The following is a 19757-nucleotide window of genomic DNA, read 5'->3' as shown; positions in this document are numbered from 1 at the left end:
CTAAGTCCAATTTCTCATATTCTTTCATTGCTTGTGCCTTTGGTGTCATAGCTAAGAAACGCCTGTCTACTTCAAGGGCACTTCTTACCCATTTAGGTTTGTGATCCATTTCAAATAAATTTTTCGAATGGTATAGTATAGTAACTATTTTTTATGCATATTTTCTCTACCAAACTGTGATCTTGAAAGTAAGGACTGTTTTTTGTTTTGTTTTGTTTGTTTGTTTTTTGAATGGGGGTCTCATTAGATTGCCAAGGTGGAACTCCTGGGCTCAAGGGATCCTCCTGCCTCAGACTCCTGAGTAGCTGAGACTACAAACACATGCTACCATGCCCAGAAGGGTGGTTTTTTTTTTTTTTTTTTTTTTTTTTTTTGAGACGGAGTCTCTCTCTGTCACCCAGGCTGGAGTGCAGTGGCCGGATCTCAGCTCACTGCAAGCTCCGCCTCCCGGGTTCACGCCATTCTCCTGCCTCAGCCTCCCAAGTAGCTGGGACTACAGGCGCCCGCCCCCTCGCCCGGCTAGTTTTCTTGTATTTTTTTAGTAGAGATGGGGTTTCACTGGGTTAGCCAGGATGGTCTCGATCTCCTGACCCCGTGATCCACCCGTCTCGGCCTCCCAAAGTGCTGGGATTACAGGCTTGAGCCACCGCGCCCGGCCAGAAGGGTGGTTTTTAAAGTTATCTTTGGTTGATAGCACCTAGCTCAGTATACAAACTAGGAGCTTTGCAAATGTTTATCAAACAATGTGTGCTTGGCCCCTAAAAAGCTGCATTTAATGAGTTGTGTTTCCATGTTCTCTATCAGCCTACATCAGAGGACATCAGGCTCACATTCTGTGAAGTTTGCTGCTTTATTTACTGCTAGTATGGACTTGGGGATATTATCCATTCTTTCATGTGACAAATATTTCTTGAATGTTCTTTTAAGTGCCAGGCTCTGTGCTGGTCTTGTGGGGCGTTTCTGCAGCATCCTCTTCGTGAGGCCCTTCTGTCCGCCATCACTTCCAGAGCCTCTCTTGTACAACTGAGGTTTAATAAAAAAGATAAAGTTTTTTTCTAATTGAGAAAAAGAAAGTGTTTATAGTTATGTCAATAAACTGTAATATAGCAGATACAGTTGTATATAGCCTATTTGTTTGTTTTATGCCAAGTTTGAAAGAAAAAGGTTCAGGAGATCATTCTGTCTTCCATGCAGTCAGAAACAAGCTCGTGATAGCTAACCGGTTCAGCATTGTGAGGCAGCTATGGCATTCAGCAGTGGTTAGTACAAACAGAAGATGAACTCATGTAGTATTTTCGCTGCCTGAGCTATATTCGTGTGTATGTGCGCGTGTGTTTATAATACTTTGTGCTTCTTGATACTTGAACTCCCTTAGGTACTTGTTGCCAACTAGGTTCTTATGCCTCAGCATAACCTTGTGGTTGCACATAATCTCCCAGCCAAAAGGATGGATCCCAGGTGAGATCATTGGCTCAGAATAGGAGCAGAGGATAGGTGAGAAACAAGATTGGCTTGGCTGCCAGCAGCAAGGCATGCAAATTCACACTGGTCCTGGTAGAACCGAACCAGGTGGAACACAGGATTCTTAAGTAGAATAGGCATGGTGGTCACCTCAGTCACAGCAATGACTCAAGAAATTCAGGATCAACAAGGTTGCAGCTAAGAAGATGTGGGAAGGACTGGTTCCCATGTTAAAGGGAATGTTACTGAGCTGTTGTTCAGTTTTTGCCACCTAAGAACAGTTGTCCTGTGCCAAAATCAACCTTATCCCTGCTGTAGGATTCAGAAATCTTAAAGGACCTTGACTGGTTAGCAAATCTGCCTTTAAAAAACATTGAAAACCTTGGTGTCTAAGGCTGAAGAAGGAGTAGTGGCCTCTTAAATTGATAGAGCTTTTGGCCTGAAGGCCATGATTTCCTATGGAATCCATGTAGGTTGACTTTAGTGTCCTTTTTGACAGAGAAGAACTAGAGTTTCTATAGCTGAACTGTATTCCTCAGTGACCTACGCGTGCTCTAAGCCTAAGCAGGAAGTTCAGACTATAGGGAATCTGATAGGAAGTAAAAAATTAAAAGTTTCCCTAAAGCAAATGTGAAGTTAAGATTTCATTAAGCTGTCATTGATAATAGTGAGATTTTAAACTAGAAAATATTTGTTTCCTTTAGGTATTGCTTTGATTCACGTTTAAATTAATTATTAGAAATATTAACATAGGGAATGTTTTACTTATAAATGACTGGTATTTATAAGCATGTGCCCCACCCAAACCCCTTGCTACCATTGAATAGATGATACTTCAAAACAAACATCAAACCTTTAGAGAATGTGTAGATTCAGAAGTTTCAAAACCAGCAACTACATAAGAAGTTGACAAAGAGGGTTGGGTGTCAAGTGGTGCTGTACCAAACCCTCCAAGGGAACGGTAACTAGCATTGACTCCAAAGAGGTTTCCATTTCTCTTTGTCACACTGCCTGAAATTCTGGCAGGTATCTCAACCCTAATGCCTTTAATGACCAGCAAGAGGATTACATTTATATTTATAAAAGCAAACAAAAACTATTGGCCTTGCCAACTAAAACATGTGTACAGACTCCTTGTAGATTATAGAATCATTTAGGCTGGAGAGTGAAGTGTGAATACTTCTGGGCACCTCAGAGTGGTTCTTCAGGGTGCCTTACTGTAATCAGGTGCACGTAGTGGGTAGGATGTGGCTGTCTGGTGTGACTTGATGTCCCAGGCTTGGCTGGGGGGCATAGCCTGCCACAGGGCACCAGCTTGGGAGTGTCTGTTCCACTGAACTTGAGTCATTGTTTAAGCTATGATGCCGTCACAATTCTAGCCTTTCAGTCTCTTTTGTTAAAAAGTATATTTTGCCATTTATTTAAGTACTTTCTAAATGTTTTTAGATCTCAAAGACGGAATTAGATTGGTTCCTTCAAGATTTGGAAAGAGAAATTAAAAAATGGCAGCAGGAAAAAAAAGAAATCCAAGAAAGACTAAAATCACTGAAGAAGAAAATTAAAAAAGTTTCAAATGCCAGTGAAATGTAAGTAATGATTGAAAGGCAGTAATTTTTATTTTAAAAAAATTGTGACTTTTGGTTATTTTCACATTTTGATATTTAATTTTAAACTATATCAAGTAAAAATGAATAGCTACTGTTTTCTGTGTTTGTCTCATTTTAAAAAGCATTCATTGAGTAATTATCTCACCTAAGTTTTTTTCTAAACTTAACATTTTTTCAGATAAATTATATGAAAGTGAGAGTAGCATGGAACTGAGAATCCCCAAGGAACTGACTTCCTTCCGGTTTGAACACCATCCCTTTCTCTGGCCCTCTTTTTTCTTATCAGCAAAACATGGGGGCTGGTCTAAAATCTAAAATTCCTTTCAAAAGTAAGATTCTGTGATGATTATTTTATTTATAATTACTTTTATCCTGAATCTATAAATTATTAAAATTTGTCTTGTAGTGTGAAAAATTTGATAACATGCACAGATCCTAGGAATGATTGTCAGGTGGACGAAAAGTGTGTTTTAAGATTCTCTATGATCCGTTCCTAACCTCCCTCTGCTCTAAACAGTGATAGGTCAAATTCTTCAGCTTGTTTTCTACCACTGTGTAAGCAAACACCCAAAAGTCAGTGTCTTGGTTAGCAGCCATTGTATTTGCTCATGGTCCTGCAATCTGGGCTGAGTTCAGCTGGGCCATTCTTCTGCTGGTCTTGCCAGGAGTCCTCGTGTGGCTGAATTTAGCTGGGTGATGACTGGGGCTGGCCTCAGCTGGGATGCTGGGGTGGCTTGGTCTCACTTTCTCTCTGTGTAGCCGCTCTGTGATTTTGATTTATGTGGTCTTTCCATGTGATCTCTATTATGATAGCCAGACTTCTTACGTGGTGGCTGAGGACTTCAAATGGTGCAGAAGTGGAAGCCACTAGGCCTCCTGAAAGTTCAGGCCCAGAACTGTCACAGCATCATCTCTGCTACCTTTTATTGCTTAAAACAAGTCATAGGCTTGGTCAAGATTCAAGGGCATGAATAATGGGAGGCCGGGTTCGTTGGGGGGCCACGCTACACACTCACCTTTCAAAGGCTTTTGTATTTTTCCATGCCGCGTGCCATATGATCAGATGACTTTCATTACAAGTCTTGCTGGCATTGCATTTAGGCAGTTTTTAGGCAGTCCTCAAACAATGAGGAAGAGTAAAGCACTGCCTCAGAATTGTCACTCCCTGTGTCATGTCATGTTGATGATCAAAGTAGCTTCACTAGTAGAACACACTTATGGAAACGATAATGTCTGTAAAGGTTTTTATCTCTAATATTTGAGCCTGACCAGTCTTGGTCATTTTGTTACTAAAAAATGTGGAAATACTTATATTTAACATACTTTTTATGTTCAATTCAGACATACTATCAAACTAGACAAGGTAACTAGGGGCTGTTAATGATAAGAAATTTTTTTTTTTCTGTACTTGCATAAAAGGTAATTTCTGCTGAAGAATAAACTTTTTATTGTTGACTTTTTTCCATTTTATTAATAGATTTCTTTACCTTTCCTGTCACAATTTAAAGATAAACCATAGGCTTCTCTCTAAGTTTTTTGCTTTTTTTTTTTTGAGACAGACTTTTGCTTTTGTCACCCAGCCTGGAGTGCAGTGGTGCAGTCTCAGCTCACTGCAACCTCTGCCTCCCGTGTTCAAGCAATTCTCCTGCCTCAGCCTCCCAAGTAGCTGGGATTACAGGTGCCCACCACCATGCCTGACTAATTTTTCTTTTCTTTTTTTTTTTTTTTGTTTTTAAGTAGAGACGGGGTTTCACCATGTTGACCAGGCTGGTCTTGAACTCCTGACCTCAGATGATCCACCTGTCTTGGCCTCCCAAAGTGCTGGGATTACAGGCATGAGCCACTGCACCTGGCCTGCTTTTTACATTTTCCATGTAAATGCTTTAAAGCTCAATTTTTCTATTTAGATTTTTAAGTAACATCTTTAAACTTTTTGGATCTCTTTCTCAGAGATGCACAAAGGACGTGAAAAATGATTTCTTGGATGTTTCTGTGCTCTTGATCACACTTAGTATTCATTAAGAAATGACTAGAATGTAGAGCTCGTGATTGGTAAAGTGACACAAACCACAGGCGGCTATGAAAGAAGGCAGGGCTTCCAGGAGAGTGTTACCCAGTATTTGTCTATTTAGAGGAGGGAGGAAGTGTTTTACAAAAGAAGTAAAGTAATAGTTAAACTGGCTTGTATTAGAAACAAGAGGCTTTAGTAAACAGAGATGACTGCAAAGGTATCTCACGGTAGCATGAAAGAAGAGGTAGAACCCACCTTGTGCAGGGCATGGCTCAAGAATCGGGGATTCACACACTTGTTTTGAAGGATTATCAGTGTGTGTGTTTGTGTGTGTGCACCCGCATGTGTGTATGAATGCTTGTTTTGACTTTTAAGTTCTGTTTTAAAGAGTAGAAGTCTTTTTTCATTTTGAATGAGAATCCACATCTTCTCATTTTCAATAAGAATCACTGGTTACACTGATGATGATGCCACAATACCTGTGTTCTCTGTCTCCTGTTGAAACCATCTTGAGCTGCACATCTTAGACTGAGATAGGGTGATTTACCTGTAAGCATATGACTTAGAGTGAAGAAAAAGGTGATCTGGAAGGAAAATTTCCCAAAAGGGAAATAACCTCAAATTATTTTCCTATTTAGAAGATACTAAAAAGGAAACAAGATGTAAAAATATATATATTACAAAATCAAGAAATGTTTGTAAGGATAGGGGTAGAATTTACTGTGTGGGAGTCCTGTTAAAAAATTTTTTTCAACATTAATTAAAATTTGGTGATTATGCTTTTATAGGTATACCCAGAAAAATGATGGAAAGGAAAAGGAACATGAATTACATCTGGATCAGTCCCTTGAAATCAGGCAAATTAAGCTTAAATTTATTTTTAATATATTTTAATACGTATAATGCCGGGGTACAAGCACAGTAGACTTTGAAATATATTGTTGCTTGTCTATTTCTTTTAAATAATTATGTTTCTATTTTCTTTATGTCTATTTCTATTGCATTTAAAAAATTAATTTATAAATATTCTTTGAATATTTAAATATTTTTATTTTACAAGATTTCTGCATTTATTTCTCATTGTCAATATAGAAATACTGAATTTATTGCTGTCAATAACTTTTTTTGGATTAACTTGAAACTAAAAACATGTTTTAAAAACTTTTCTTTTGTGTTACTTGGAATATTCGTCTCCACTGTAGGCTGGTAGTTTGCTCTTACTGCTCTATAATTATAGGTTCATTAAATTTTTATTATGACTCTATGCAAAGTTTCCTTTTAACCCTTGCTTGCTAATGGAAATAATATGTTTTCACATACTGGTAACTGTATGTTCAATGATAAGCAGTTGTATTCTGCTTTTCTCACTGAGTATTGTTTCATATACACATTTCTATCCTTTTTTGAATAATTTTGTACAGATTTCTTTTTCCCTTTGGGTTCTGTCCTTGTAATATGTGTCAAAACAATTTCTGGCTCAAAGGATAGGGAATGTTTTATAAAGCTTATTTTTAAAATGTATTTATTTATTTTTTGAGACGGGTTCTTGCTCTGTCACCCAGGCTGGAGTGCAGTAGCATGGTCATGGCTCACTGCAGACTCCATCTCCCAGCTCAAGCAGTTCTCTCACCTCAGCCTCCCGAGTAGCTGGGACTACAGGCACGCACCACCATTGTATTTTTTGTAGATACAGGGTTTTGCCATGCTGCCCAGGCTGGTCTTGAACTCCTGGGCCCAAGCGATCCACCTGCCTCGGCCTCCCAAAGTTCTGGAATTACAGGCCTAAGCCACTGTGCCCGGCCTGTATAGTTTATTAATGTCACCAGATTGTACTCCACCTACCCTCATAAAATGGTGAACTGGAACAGTGCCCTCACCTGATTCTTAGCATGCCCACCTAACGTGCACTTCCATTTCATATCTGCCTTTGATCACTTGTAAAGCACAGAGCACATTTGAGTCTGTGTGTTGTGTAGTAAAATATGAGATGAGAAACTGCTCTAGAAGATGTAGCTGAGGCTATGGTGGTGCAGTTTCAAAGTTCATCCAGCCTGAAGCCTTTGTCATCTCACTGTGAAATTTTGTTCAAGAAGGTATGTTTTTCCCTTCAATATTTGTAGCAACACACTTACAAATCAGAAAATGAAAATAGAAGAGTGTATAAAGAAAGGAAAAGAGGATTATGAAGAGAGTCATCAGAGAGCTGTGGCTGCAGAGGTGAGTCCATGACACTTAGTGACCACTATGGCATTTGTCATTTGTTTTTGTGTTTCTTTAATGACATATGAGGCATAACAGACATTACTGAAAAGTGTGGTGCATAAAGGATATCCTGTCACCCATAGTATATCCTCCCTAAAACGACCACTCTTTTTCCTTGCCTATAGCCTTGTAATGTTTTACCGGTATGCTTGTGTTGTTACTTAAATGCACTCATAGTGTACACCAAATTTTGTAACCTGCTGTCCTTATTTACCATTATAATTCAGTCATTTCCTATATTATACACTTCGAATACTTTCATCATATGTAATCAAGTGATGTACCATGAAGTAGCCAACTATATTTGCCAATACTTGGAAAGGAACTTGAAAATAATCCACGTATTAGGAATACACTCCTCCCGCCCCTAGAAGAATATATAGCAATGTCAGTACACTGTTTGAGAAACTACTGAGATGAAAATCAGAATAATGACATCTGACTGTATTTTATTTAGTGCCCGAAACATGATTCTCTGTGTTTCTCTAGCTGAGAAACAAATGATATTTATTGGCATATGTGTCTGTGATTATTCTGGTAAAATAAGAAAAGGCTTAGTTTATACAGTCTGCAAACATTAGGCTTTTCAATTAAGAATTGACTATGCACCTGCTTCTAAGGAGAGGGAAGGAAAAAGAGCCAAAGTATGAATACTCTCTGGGTCCTACACCTGCATCCGTACTCCTGAGCTTGTTTAATTCACACCACCATTTGGTAAGCAGGTTTGCCTGGTGGGCCCTGTCAAGTTTACTGACACCTGGATTAAAAGGCTATTTGATGGATCATTTGGACCACAAGACCATTCTACATTTCCTGCAGTGATTCTCACAAAAATGGCCAGTTGGCTTGTGGGGAAGCCACAGAGAGCCTAAAATCTTAAAAGCATACCCCAAAGGCCTTTGATGCCCTTGCTGAGAACAGCTTCTCTGAGGCTTTTCTATTGCAGAGGATGCAGCCTTTATTAAGGGTTATTCTGCTGCAGGACCATAGGTAATGCACACTGGTGTGCACATGCAGTTAACCTGGCTCTGTGCTTATATATAGCTTAAGCAGAAAACCATGTACAGTTATTCATATCTGCAAAAAGAATCATGGCAGGTATGCATTTGTAATGTCATTTTGTTACTCTGTTTTCAAATCTCAAGTCTAATTCATATTCACCTATGATATAATCAAGTTCTGGTTATTCTGTCATCATGCTTCATTAAAGGAGAAATGGGAAAGTGGCTTGGAATGTTTAAGTTTTAACCTTTAAAATAGTTCAGGCTGTCATTTGTAAAATACTTGTATGTCCTCTAATCTACTGGCAGGTATCCGTACTTGAAAACTGGAAGGAGAGTGAAGTGTATAAGCTACAGATCATGGAGTCACAAGCAGAAGCCTATCTGAAGAAGCTGGAGCTGATTAGCTGGTAATGCAGTTTCGTGGGTGTTCTTAGCACGTCATTTAGAAGATAAAGCTAGGACCATTTGAGAGAAACATTATTTTGTATTAGGACCGTTTTATTTTTAATAGTTATATAATTGATACATGTTCAATTGTAGAAAAGTTAAGACATACAAACAAAAATGATAAAAATCACTCATAATTCTAAATGGCGATATAGCATTTCTATTTTGGAATACATGAAGTGTTTGAAAAAATGAAAATTTGTCAATTATTTTTACTAAATAGTATATAGGAAATTTATTTTCATATTGGTAATTACATTTCTCCAACCTAATTTTGAAAGGTTGGGTAGTATTCGAGCATAGAAACATGTCATGATTTATCAAACACTGCTGTGCTGGGACAGTGAAGTTGTTTGTGAATTTGTGTTAATATAAGCCACCCTGCAGTGAGCATCCTTATAGTTAAATCTTTATGCACATTATTAGTCATCTCCATGCAGTAAAATTTTGGAATGAAGATCACATTTTCAAGTCTTTTAAAATTTTTTGCCAAGTTGCTTTCCTAATAACTATTACTTAACAGTCTACATGACAGCATGTGAGAATGTTACTACAAAGTATATTCACACGTTAAATTTTTTTCAACTCTCCACATAATCTCTACCTCTGTTTGTTTGTTTGTTTGTTTGAGACGGAGTCTCGCTCTGTCACCCAGGCTGGAGTGCAGTGGCGCGATCTTGGCTCACTGCAAGCTCCGCCTCCCGGGTTCACGCCATTCTCCTGCCTCAGCCTCCCAAGTAGCTGAGACTACAGGCACCTGCCACCACTCCTGGCTAATTTTTTGTATTTTTAGTAGAGACAGGTTTCACCATGTTAGCCAGGATGGGTCTCGATCCCCTGACCTCGTGATCCGCCCACCTCAGCCTCCCAAAATGCTGGGATTACAGGCATGAGCCACTGCGCTGGGCTGGCCTTGTTTGTTTTTAAGATAAGGCTTGCCTGGGATTTCTAGAGGATCTTCTTCTAATACTTAGCACTTCTCTATGTGGGATTACTTTTCATTGAGTCCTTTTATCATGTTCTATACACAGGTTTTGCATTTCTAATCCCAGGATTTTGATCCTTCCTGGTGCTTGCCTTTTGATTCAAATTTCAAACCCTCAGCATTGAACCAGAGATTGTGCGAATCACGGACAAACAGTTTTAGTGTATAGTTCTTCTTCTTCATTTTCTTATTTCCTCTTTCTTTCTTTCTTTCTTTTTTGTTGGAGTCTTGCTCTGTCACGCAGGCTGGAGTGCGGTGGCATGATCTTGGCTCACTGCAAGATTTTCCTGCCTCCTGAGTAGCTGGGATTATAGGCGCCCACTGCACACCAGGCTGATTTTTGTATTTTTAGTAGAGACAGGGTTTCACCATGTTGGCCAGGCTGGTCTCTGACTCCTGACCTGGTGATGCGCCTGCCTAGGCCTCCCAAAGTGCTGGGATTACAGGTGTGAACCACCACGCCCGGCCCCATTTTCAAGATTTAATGTTTTTCATTAGAAAACTTTTCTGATTAAAAGTAAACTAATATGCTGATTTAGGATACAGGACTAGTACAGCTGAGGTTGAGACCAAGTGGTGGTCAACCACCTGTACTAAGCACCTGCCATAGGCTGCATTGCAGCTCATCTGGGAAACAAAGATAATCTCAGACTCATTTCATCTAATAGTATCAACTCTTCCAACAAACCATAGAATATACAAAGATTCTTTCTTCAGGATGCCATGCTAACTCTGCCTCCTCCACCAAAGTATAGAAACATAGAAAAGGGGTAAAAAGGGGTAAAAAGGGGTAAAAAGAGGCCAGGCGCGGTGGCTCATGCCTGTAATCCCAGCACTTTGGGAGGCCGAGGCGGGCGTATCACGAGGTCAGGAGATCAAGACCATCCTGGCTAACACAGTGAAACCCCATCTGTACTAAAAGTACAAAAAATTTAACTGGGCATGGTGGCTTGTGCCTGTAGTCCCAGCTACTCCGGAGGCTGAGACAGGAGAATGGCGTGAACGCAGGAGGTGGAGCCACTGTACTCCAGCCTGGGCAACAGTGCATGACTCCGTCTCAAAAAGAATGCTCTGGTTTTTCTTCAAGATGTATAATGAGGTCTTACCGTACCCACAGATTGGTAGTGTTTTTGATCTTCTCAATTAGGGGTAGTCAATTTATCTGTCACTTTCAATAGACCAGATTCATGAGGTGCTAAGATGATAAATTTATCTTAGGCCCATCCTTTATTTTCATAGTAAGGTAATGATTAGGGTTTGATTGGAATCTTTTGAATGTTTCAGACTACCTTTTTAAAAAATCTTTAAATGCAGACGCTGGCTTTAATATTAAACGTAAAGATGTTAAATGAAGAGTGGTCAAACTTTTAAATTTGGGAAAAGAACTTAAAATTCAGGAGACTTACTTTCCCTCTGCCCTTCAATTTTAGAGTTTTTGTTATATTAATAATTAAAATTTTCTAAAGTGTCTCTAGTGGCAAATTTACAAGATAAGCAATCTTTAAAAATAGTTGGGTTTTTTTGTGTGTATGTGATCATGTTAAATGTATCTTTCTCTCATGTTTAGATGTTTATTTGACCGTAAGTGCTTTTAATTTTTTAGATTTCTAAAGCAGTTTTATATTATACTTTTTCAGTGATCCTGCAGCATATCCTGACATGGAGTCTGATATATGTTCATGGGAACTGTTTCTTTCTAATGTTACAAAAGAAATTGAGAAAGCAAAGGTAAGTTGTAAAAAACATCGTTTAATACCATCAAAATCTTTATGATAGTTATAATTCTCAGGAGGCTAGTGTCATATTGAAACTATTTCTTTTTTATCTATTATTGTCAATAATATTTTTTTGTTGAAAGTATTATGAGCTTTTCATGGAAGCAATGGTTTTGTTATTTTTTATAATTTGTTTTGAGACGGAGTTTCACTCTTGTTGCCCAGGCTGGAGTGCCATGGTGTGATCTTGGCTCACTGCAACCTCCACTTCCCAGGTTCAAGTGATTCTCCTGCCTCAGCCCCTGAAGTAGCTGGGATTACAGGCATGCACCACCATGCCTGGCTAATTTTGCTTTTTAGTAGAGACAGGGTTTCTCCATGTTGGTCAGGCTGGTCTCCAACTCCTGACCTCAGGTGATCTGCCGGCCTCGGCCTCCCAAAGTGCTGGGATTACAGGCGTGAGCCACCGTGCCCAGCCGAAAGTAATTGTATTGTCTTAATTAACCATCTTGACCTCTGCCTTGATTGGTAAGATTAGAGGAGTTATGTTTGAAAAGGCTTTGGAGCATTTGGATTAATGAGGTCTTATTTTGAATTTCCTTACAAGACAGTTATGTTTCATTTATAACGTATAGGAAGAAACAAAGTATTAATTGACAATTTTGGTTTTCCCACACTTTACTTTCTACTCACAGTCTCAGTTTGAAGAACAAATTAAGGCAATTAAAAATGGTTCTCGTCTCAGTGAACTTTCTAAAGTGCAGATTTCCGAGCTTTCATTTCCTGCCTGTAACACGGTAAGTCTAGCACATCTTTTTTAAAAAAAAAAAAAAAAAAAAAAACAACCATAATTCATTTGTTAACTAGCCAAAGTAGTTATTTGTTGTTGTTCCCTGGGAGTGAGGATGAGATTGGTTAATAATTGCCTTCATGTTTCATTATTGGTGCTACTGATGAACCTTTTAAGTTTTATAACATTCTTACATAAAATAGATCAGTCTTTCTGCATCTGTATGAGGAATAGACTGAGGTGAATACACCATTGCTGCATTTCTATCACTCTTCTGTACCTTGGCCTGTCTTCTATCTTTTCTGTGTGTGTGTGTTATATATGTATTCTTGACTTTGAATGAATAATCCACGAGTAGCAGGTGCCTGTGATTCAAGCAGGACCCTATCACCACCTCAGGAATATCTTATTCCTAGATATTTGGGACATAAGACCAAAATCTAAAAATTAAGAGGTTTCCTCCTCAAATACAGAATAAAAGTTGCTATGCCTGAGACATACAGGGCTTTGTTGGTCTGGCACATCATATTTTACTACTTGTTTGAGGTATTTGCCAAATCTTGTGAATAACAGTGAATAATCTTGTCTTTTTATTTTAATATGCACAGCACAGAAAAGAAAAGCATTAATTGCATTTTGTGGACTTTACAATATGGCTAAACCCACATTTCTTAGATTTAGACACAGATAGATGCTTAGTAAATACTAAATTGAAATGAATTAGGCCCAGAGGAGATCAGACCATAGGAATTTAAAGTTAGATCTTGTGAGAAAACTTAGGTAAAAAAGAAAAAATTAAAGGAGGACTATATGTGAGAGTTGAAAGATACAAGTTCCAGAATGTTGTGACAGGACAGTGAAATCTTCTAGTTCCTAAAGACAGAGGAGACTCTCTCCCAGTACTGACTTGCACCCTCTCACTATTGCCAGATCTTTGCCTGGGCTGTTCCCAGCCTGGAACACCGTCCCCGCTCTGCATCCTGCCTTCCCCTGAAACCCCATCAGAGGCTGCCCTCTTTTGGCCTCCCACTGTGGCCCTTCTCTCACATGCATTAGATCTCAGCCTGGCCTTGAATGTCTCTTTCCCGCTAGTACCTTGCACAGTAAACATCCAAACTTACTGTGAATTCATCTGGAAAAAAAAAAAAATTAAGTGTGGAAAAAGTGTGACCACCCTGAACTGAGTAAAATATTCTGTTGAGATCCAGTTTTTTTCTCTCCACTGAATGTGCAATTTTAGTTAGAATTACACTAAAGGGCGGCCGGGCGCGGTGGCTCAAGCCTGTAATCCCAGCACTTTGGGAGGCCGAGACGGGTGGATCACGAGGTCAGGAGATCGAGACCATCCTGGCTAACACGGTGAAACCCCGTCTCTACTAAAAAATACAAAAAAACTAGCCGGGTGAGTTGGCGGGCGCCTGTAGTCCCAGCTATTCGGGAGGCTGAGGCAGGAGAATGGCGTAAACCCGGGAGGCGGAGCTTGTAGTGAGCTGAGATCCGGCCACTGCACTCCAGCCCGGGTGACAGAGCGAGACTCCGTCTCAAAAAAAAAAAAAAAAAAAAAAAAAAAAAAGAATTACACTAAAGGGCACTTATCATTTATCGTTTTTCTAAGTTTGTATAACAACTGATATATATAGAGAAAACGTTGGCTCTCAATAGGATGTTTTACTATTAGTTTGTAATCCTAGCTTATGTTATTTTATAAATACTCAAAAGAATTTTCATATCCCAAAATCTGGGAACTCTTATTGTGCCAGGAGCTTTAGTAATAAATGTGCCTAAAAATTATTTGTGTATCTCATTTCTCCCTCATTCATTCATTGGGTGATTAGTGGTGATAAAGATTGTGGGCTGTGCCCTCAAAGTGCACATGGACTTGGGGAAAGACAGACTTTAAACCCATCATTACCTGCAGCAGAGTGAGGTTTCCCATGGCAGAATGCTGGAGCAGCGTGAATTAGGGGCCACTAACCTAATCTAGAGGTGTGGCCTCAGTGGAAGATTCCCAGTTGGAAGTCTCTCAGAGACAGAGATCTGCAATAGGAACTTACCAGACAAAGGAGTGGGAGGGGTGTGTTTGGACGGTCAGAGTTCCAGATGGAACACGCAGTGCACCTGGAGCCTAGAAAGAGAGAGAATACACTCCTTTCATGCTGTAATAGAAGCCCAGTATGACGCAGGGGCAGAGCCAAGGGAGCCTTCTTCTATAAGCTGTGTTACAGCAGTTTGGACACTTCTAGCTTCATTAGACCAGACAGGATAGGTCTCAAATGAGGGAACAGCAGCAGAACAGGAGTCCCTCCTTCATGGCTTTGCTTTCCGTGGGTTCAGTTATCTGCAGTCAACCGCAGTTAGAAAATACTCAATGGAAAATTCCAGAAATACGTACTTTGTAAGTTTTAAATTGCGCACTGTTTTGAGTAGCATGATGAAATCTGGATTCTCACATGGTGACACCAGGGATGTGCCTCCTCCCTTTGTCCAGTGTTTTCATGCTGTTGCTACTCGCTGCCCGTGAGCGACTTAGAAGCTGATTTGGTGACCAGATGAACTTCTCGCGTTACCCCAGTGCCTGTGTCCAAGTCACCCCTATTTTACTTCATAATGGCCCCAAAGCATGGGAGTAATGATGCTGGTCATTCAGATATGCCATAGAGAAGCAATATAGTGCTTCCTTTAAGTGAAAAGCTGAAAGTTCTCAAACTAATAAGGAAAGAGAAAAGATCGTATCCTAAGGTTGCTAAGATCTACGGTCAGAACAAATCTACCCATGAAATTGTGAAGAAGGAAAAAGAAATGCGTGCATAGTATACATAGGGTTCAGTACTCTTTGCGACCTCAAGCATTCACTGGGGGTCTCAGAATGTATCCCTGAGGATTACAGGGAGCTACTGTGCTTTTTGAAGATGAGCTTGCCACTAATGTGGGGGAGTGTTGGGGAGGGGCTTGAGTGATTTCCAGTTGTTCGATTATCAGCTTATTGCCATCATCCTGTCCTGGATGGGGCGTGGCAGTGGGGGTGGAGGGAAGAGAACAGATGTGAGAGGTGATTAGGGGTACATTTACAGGCGCCATGCTGCTCAGGAGACTAGGCCCCATGTGTCCATGTGGAAGTCGAGGGTGAGTCTTGGGCTTCCATCCTGGAGTACTAGGGGAAGAGCAGGACTAGGGAGGCTGCCTGAGGCTGGTTTCCAACACATTGACTTTGAGTTGTCTTGGAATCACCCAAGTGGATTTGCAGATTTGGATCTCAGGAAAATATTCTAGACTGCAAACTTAATATTCTAGACTGCACACTTTTAAAAAGATTCGGCCTCAGGCAGCTGCATGGGGAGGAGCGTCAGCACTGCAGGTGTGGACGAAGGCCTGAGAGCTGCCAAGAGAGAGGGCAGGGAAGAGGAGGCAGCCCGCTGGGATGGAGACAGCTCTGGGGAGTGTGGTGGCCGTGATGTTGCATCTGTCAGCTACAGGGTTTAGCTCGGAAGGGGAGAAGTGTAACCAGGTAGAGGCTGAAGGAGGGCCAGTAGGCAGGCGAAATGGTCTCATCTTACAGAGAAAACAGTGACTTACAGAGATAATTATTTAGAAGTCTGAACCCTCCTACTCTTGTTCTAATAACTAACAAGTTATTATCAAGAATTCTTTTAAAACGAAAATATTTAATTCATGGTATCAGGTTTCCTGTGCACGGAGCCTCTGGGCTGCATTATTGTATTTATTCATCGACCTTTGCCCTTGGGCGTTTCGTCCTCTTAATTCAAGGGAAGCCCTAAGTAATCCTGGTGTGGTGTGTTCCTCACAGGTTCATCCCGAGTTACTCCCTGAGTCTTCAGGCCACGATGACGAAGGGCTTGTGACTTCTGCAAGCGACATGACTGGAAACCACGCAGCACTTCACAGGGATCCCAGTGTGTTCTCTGACGGCGATTCCCCAGGGGAGGCTCCTTCTGCGCTGTTGCCAGGGCCACCCCCTGGTCAGCCTGAAGCCGCTCAGCTGCCAGGGCCAAAAAGGGCAGCTCTGCCAGAACGAAGCCCTGTGGCTGATCGGAAGCAGCCTGTTCTTCCAGGACGTGCTGCGCGTTCAAGTCAGTCTCCAAAAAAGCCGTTCAATAGTATTATTGAGCACCTGTCAGTGGTATTCCCGTGTTACAACAGGTATGAACAGAAAATGTCTGTGACTGTGTTCAGTACTTTATCGAACTGAGGTTTCCTGATCAGATACAATCAATTAGGTGTTAACATGAAAAGGGTTGCATAATTGTTTTGCTCAGGTGCTACATTTCTTTCTTTTTGTAAATATAGAGATAAGTATTTTCAAATAAATTGGTGGTTTTTTTTTTTTCTTTTTGAGACAGAGTCTCACTCTGTCGCCTAGGCTGGAGTGCTATGGCATGATCTCGGCTCCCTGCAACCTCTCCCTCACGGGTTCAAGTGATTCTCCTGCCTCAGCCTCCTGAGAAGCTGGGATTATAGGCATGCACCACTAAGCCTGACTAATTTTTATATTTTTAGTACAGGTGGGGTTTTACCATGTTGGCCAGGCTGGTCTCAAACTCCTGACCTCAAGTGATTCACCCGCCTTGGCCTCCCAAAGTGCTGGGGTTACAGGCATGAGACACCACACCTAACCTCAAATAAATTTTTTAATGTGCATATGTAAATTGAAAACATTGACCACTGGGTAATTAACACTCATCAGAACCCATGACAATTTGCTAAGATTTTGATGAGACCAATAGCATTGTCTAAAACTAGTGTTATAGAATCAATAAATGAACTGCAAAACAATAATTTTGCATCATTTGGGGGGACAAAATTACATTTAGCAAAGAAGGCAGTAGCAACTTTTACCCTGTTAGATAAGACCTCTGATTTGTTAGAGTGTGAGGTTGAAGACTGGACGGAATTCCATAGTGAATGGGGCATGTGGACATGTTAACAAGGGGTCCTTGTGAATGTGGGAAAAAGCTGCCCTTAACTGAGTGAACAAGAGCTGTAAATAGGGTTGGGATGATGGCAGGCTCTTCAGTAGCATTTCTGCCTCCACCTCTAGTTTCTGCTGTTCAGGTTGGTGCGAGGGGGGCAGAGTTGCCTCTTGTCTCAGCTGTGAGAGATGATGACATAGAGGCAGTGTCTCTGAAGTGCAGCTCGGAACAAAGGACTCTGCGCTCAGGAATGACCTTTGGCATCTGCCCTATTATTTCAGTTTCTGAGACAGTGTTAATTAGAAGCTTCAGAACTGAAATTTGTAAACAGTGGAGCAGTTAAAATATGATTAGCCAGCAGGCGAGGTGGCTCACGCCAGGCCGAGGCAGATGGATCACCTGAGGTCAGGACTTCGGGACCAGCCTGGCCAACATGGTGAAACCCCATCTTTTCTTAAAAAAAAATACAAAACTCGCTTGAACCCAAGAGACGGAGGTTGCGGTGAGCAGGGATTGTGCCACTGCACTCTAGCCTGGGTGACAGAGTGAGACTGTGTCTCAAAACAAAAAAAATAGCTCTGCTTTTTAGATACAGTTATGGTGGTTATTAGTGGTCTTCAAATTAATTTTGTGTGCATTTGTCTTTGTGTCTTTGGGTTGGGCTGTTGGATTAATATTGGCGTGTAATATTGCTTAGCAGTAGGGAACTTTCTGTTGTCACTTAACATTCACTCTCCCTTTCAGCACCGAGCTTGCTGGTTTTATTAAAAAAGTGCGAAGCAAAAACAAGAACTCACTCTCAGGATTGAGTATTGATGAAATTGTCCAAAGAGTGACAGAACACATTCTAGACGGACAGAAAAAGGTATTTTATCCAGATGTTCCACTTCATCCTTATTTATTTATAAAATATGAGAAATGTTAAAAAAAAAAAAAAGCTTCAAACCAAAACCTAGAGAGCAACGTACTAAAGACAGAAGATGGTCAAGTTGTTGGATAACTGAACTTTGCTTCCCTCTTGTCCCCCCGCCCCGCCCCGCCCCACACCCCTGTTATCTTCGCAGCCAAACCCAGGAAAGGACAAGAGGACTTATGAGCCCAGCTCTGCCGCCCCCGTGGCCAGGTCCTCCCAGGGCCCCCCCTCGGCGGTTGTTGCACCATCACCCAAAACCAAGGGGCAGAAGGCAGAAGATGTCCCTGTGAGGGCTGTATGTATAAATGTATAGTTTTGTTTTTTAATGAAAAACAAGCAGCAAACAATTTTTAATCCATGATTTAGCCCCATTCATTTCTAGACCTAATTAATTTGATCCTAACATTAGAAACTGAATTTCAGTGTACTTGAATGTGTCCAGTTAGAGCAGTCAGTGAATGGCCGAGGTCATGGTCTCTGCTCTGACTGACACCTTGGGTGCCCAGCATGGAGAGAAGCTGCTGCACATGAGTGACAAGGGTTCTGACCACTGTGGGGGATCTGGGTTCTCTCTCTCTTGCTCTTGTTTTGCTGCAGATGGTCAAATACATGAACTTTGTACATCCAGTGTGGTATTTTGAACAGTTGGGGAAATAATTTTTGAATAATTTTCTTATGTGTAACCATGGCTTTGGAATTGCACAGATCGGTTCCATCACTTATTAGCAATGAGCCCACGTCCCGCTGCTTGCCCAGGCTGTGGCCTGGATCAAATGCTGCTGTAGGATGACTGGGTCAGCTGTGTGCTCCAGAGAGCCTACTTGCTGTCCTTGGCCTCTTCCTCTAGTGCCTGAGAAGGGACACTGGAAAGGGCTACACTTGCCTGCAATTCTGTGTAGTGATTTAAGTTGTTTATTTTCCTTTTACACAGTAAGAATGTTTACATTTACATAGAACATTTCATAAAATACTATAATGTCTATGATCTGAATTGATAAGGCAATATAATTATTTTAACTTATAATAAGGAAATTGAGGCACAGAGCGCTCACATAGCTTGCTAGCGTTCACTTGACTGCTTGAAGACCGGAGGTAGCTCAGAGTGGGCCTTTCAACTTGTGTGTGCCCTGTGTAATTCTCTCATCCTCACCGCTGGGACTGGCTGACGTTGGAACCATGCAGTAGGGACCTCAGGGGTGGCTGCAAGAGGGCCTCTCACCTGTGTGGCTCGGGGCCGGGGGCTCCAGATGGAATTCTGGTGTCAAGCAGACACCAGAATTTTTCTTTTTGTCCATCTCTGGTGTCAGAGTATAACCAACATCCACAGGAGGAGAGTTACAGGCCCCATACTCTTCTCAGCAGGAAGCCAGCGGTAGGAGATTGCACAGAGAGTACTGGTTTGCTAACTTGAGTTGGCATTGAGTCTTTTGTAAACTTAGGTTTTTATTCCTCCCATACGTTTTCACTTTCCACTACCCTTTGGAAACTTTCCACACCGCATACACTCAGCTCCAGAGGGTCTCGGCCCCACCCACACCCAAGTGAGGGAGCTTCTGAGCATGTAGGGCATTCCTGCAAGACCTGGCTAGAGTCCCTCCTCTCCCGGGGATTTCCCTGATGGGTCACATGCACTG

The 19757-nt window shown here is 41.2% G+C and overlaps 1 protein-coding gene across 3 annotated transcripts in view; it reads left to right on the top strand.

Annotated features, from left to right (window-relative positions):
* The window catches only part of TTC3 (tetratricopeptide repeat domain 3), a 120068-nt gene that overhangs the window by 95622 nt on the left and 4689 nt on the right, over positions 1 to 19757 (top strand). For all 3 annotated transcript variants that reach the window (XM_077995759.1, XM_015132904.3, XM_077995760.1), the window contains 9 exons: positions 2908 to 3047; positions 5868 to 5936; positions 7200 to 7296; positions 8652 to 8752; positions 11415 to 11505; positions 12188 to 12289; positions 16088 to 16440; positions 17955 to 18075; positions 18275 to 18418. In XM_077995759.1, the coding sequence (XP_077851885.1) occupies positions 2908 to 3047; positions 5868 to 5936; positions 7200 to 7296; positions 8652 to 8752; positions 11415 to 11505; positions 12188 to 12289; positions 16088 to 16440; positions 17955 to 18075; positions 18275 to 18418 (1218 nt within the window). The remainder of the gene's footprint in view (positions 1 to 2907; positions 3048 to 5867; positions 5937 to 7199; positions 7297 to 8651; positions 8753 to 11414; positions 11506 to 12187; positions 12290 to 16087; positions 16441 to 17954; positions 18076 to 18274; positions 18419 to 19757) is intronic.

Source organism: Macaca mulatta, chromosome 3 (assembly GCF_049350105.2).
Source record: "Macaca mulatta isolate MMU2019108-1 chromosome 3, T2T-MMU8v2.0, whole genome shotgun sequence".
In the NCBI taxonomy this organism is placed as follows: Eukaryota; Metazoa; Chordata; class Mammalia; order Primates; family Cercopithecidae; genus Macaca; species Macaca mulatta.
Note: the sequence above shows the minus strand (reverse complement) of the source record. Positions and strands in the feature narration are given on the sequence as shown.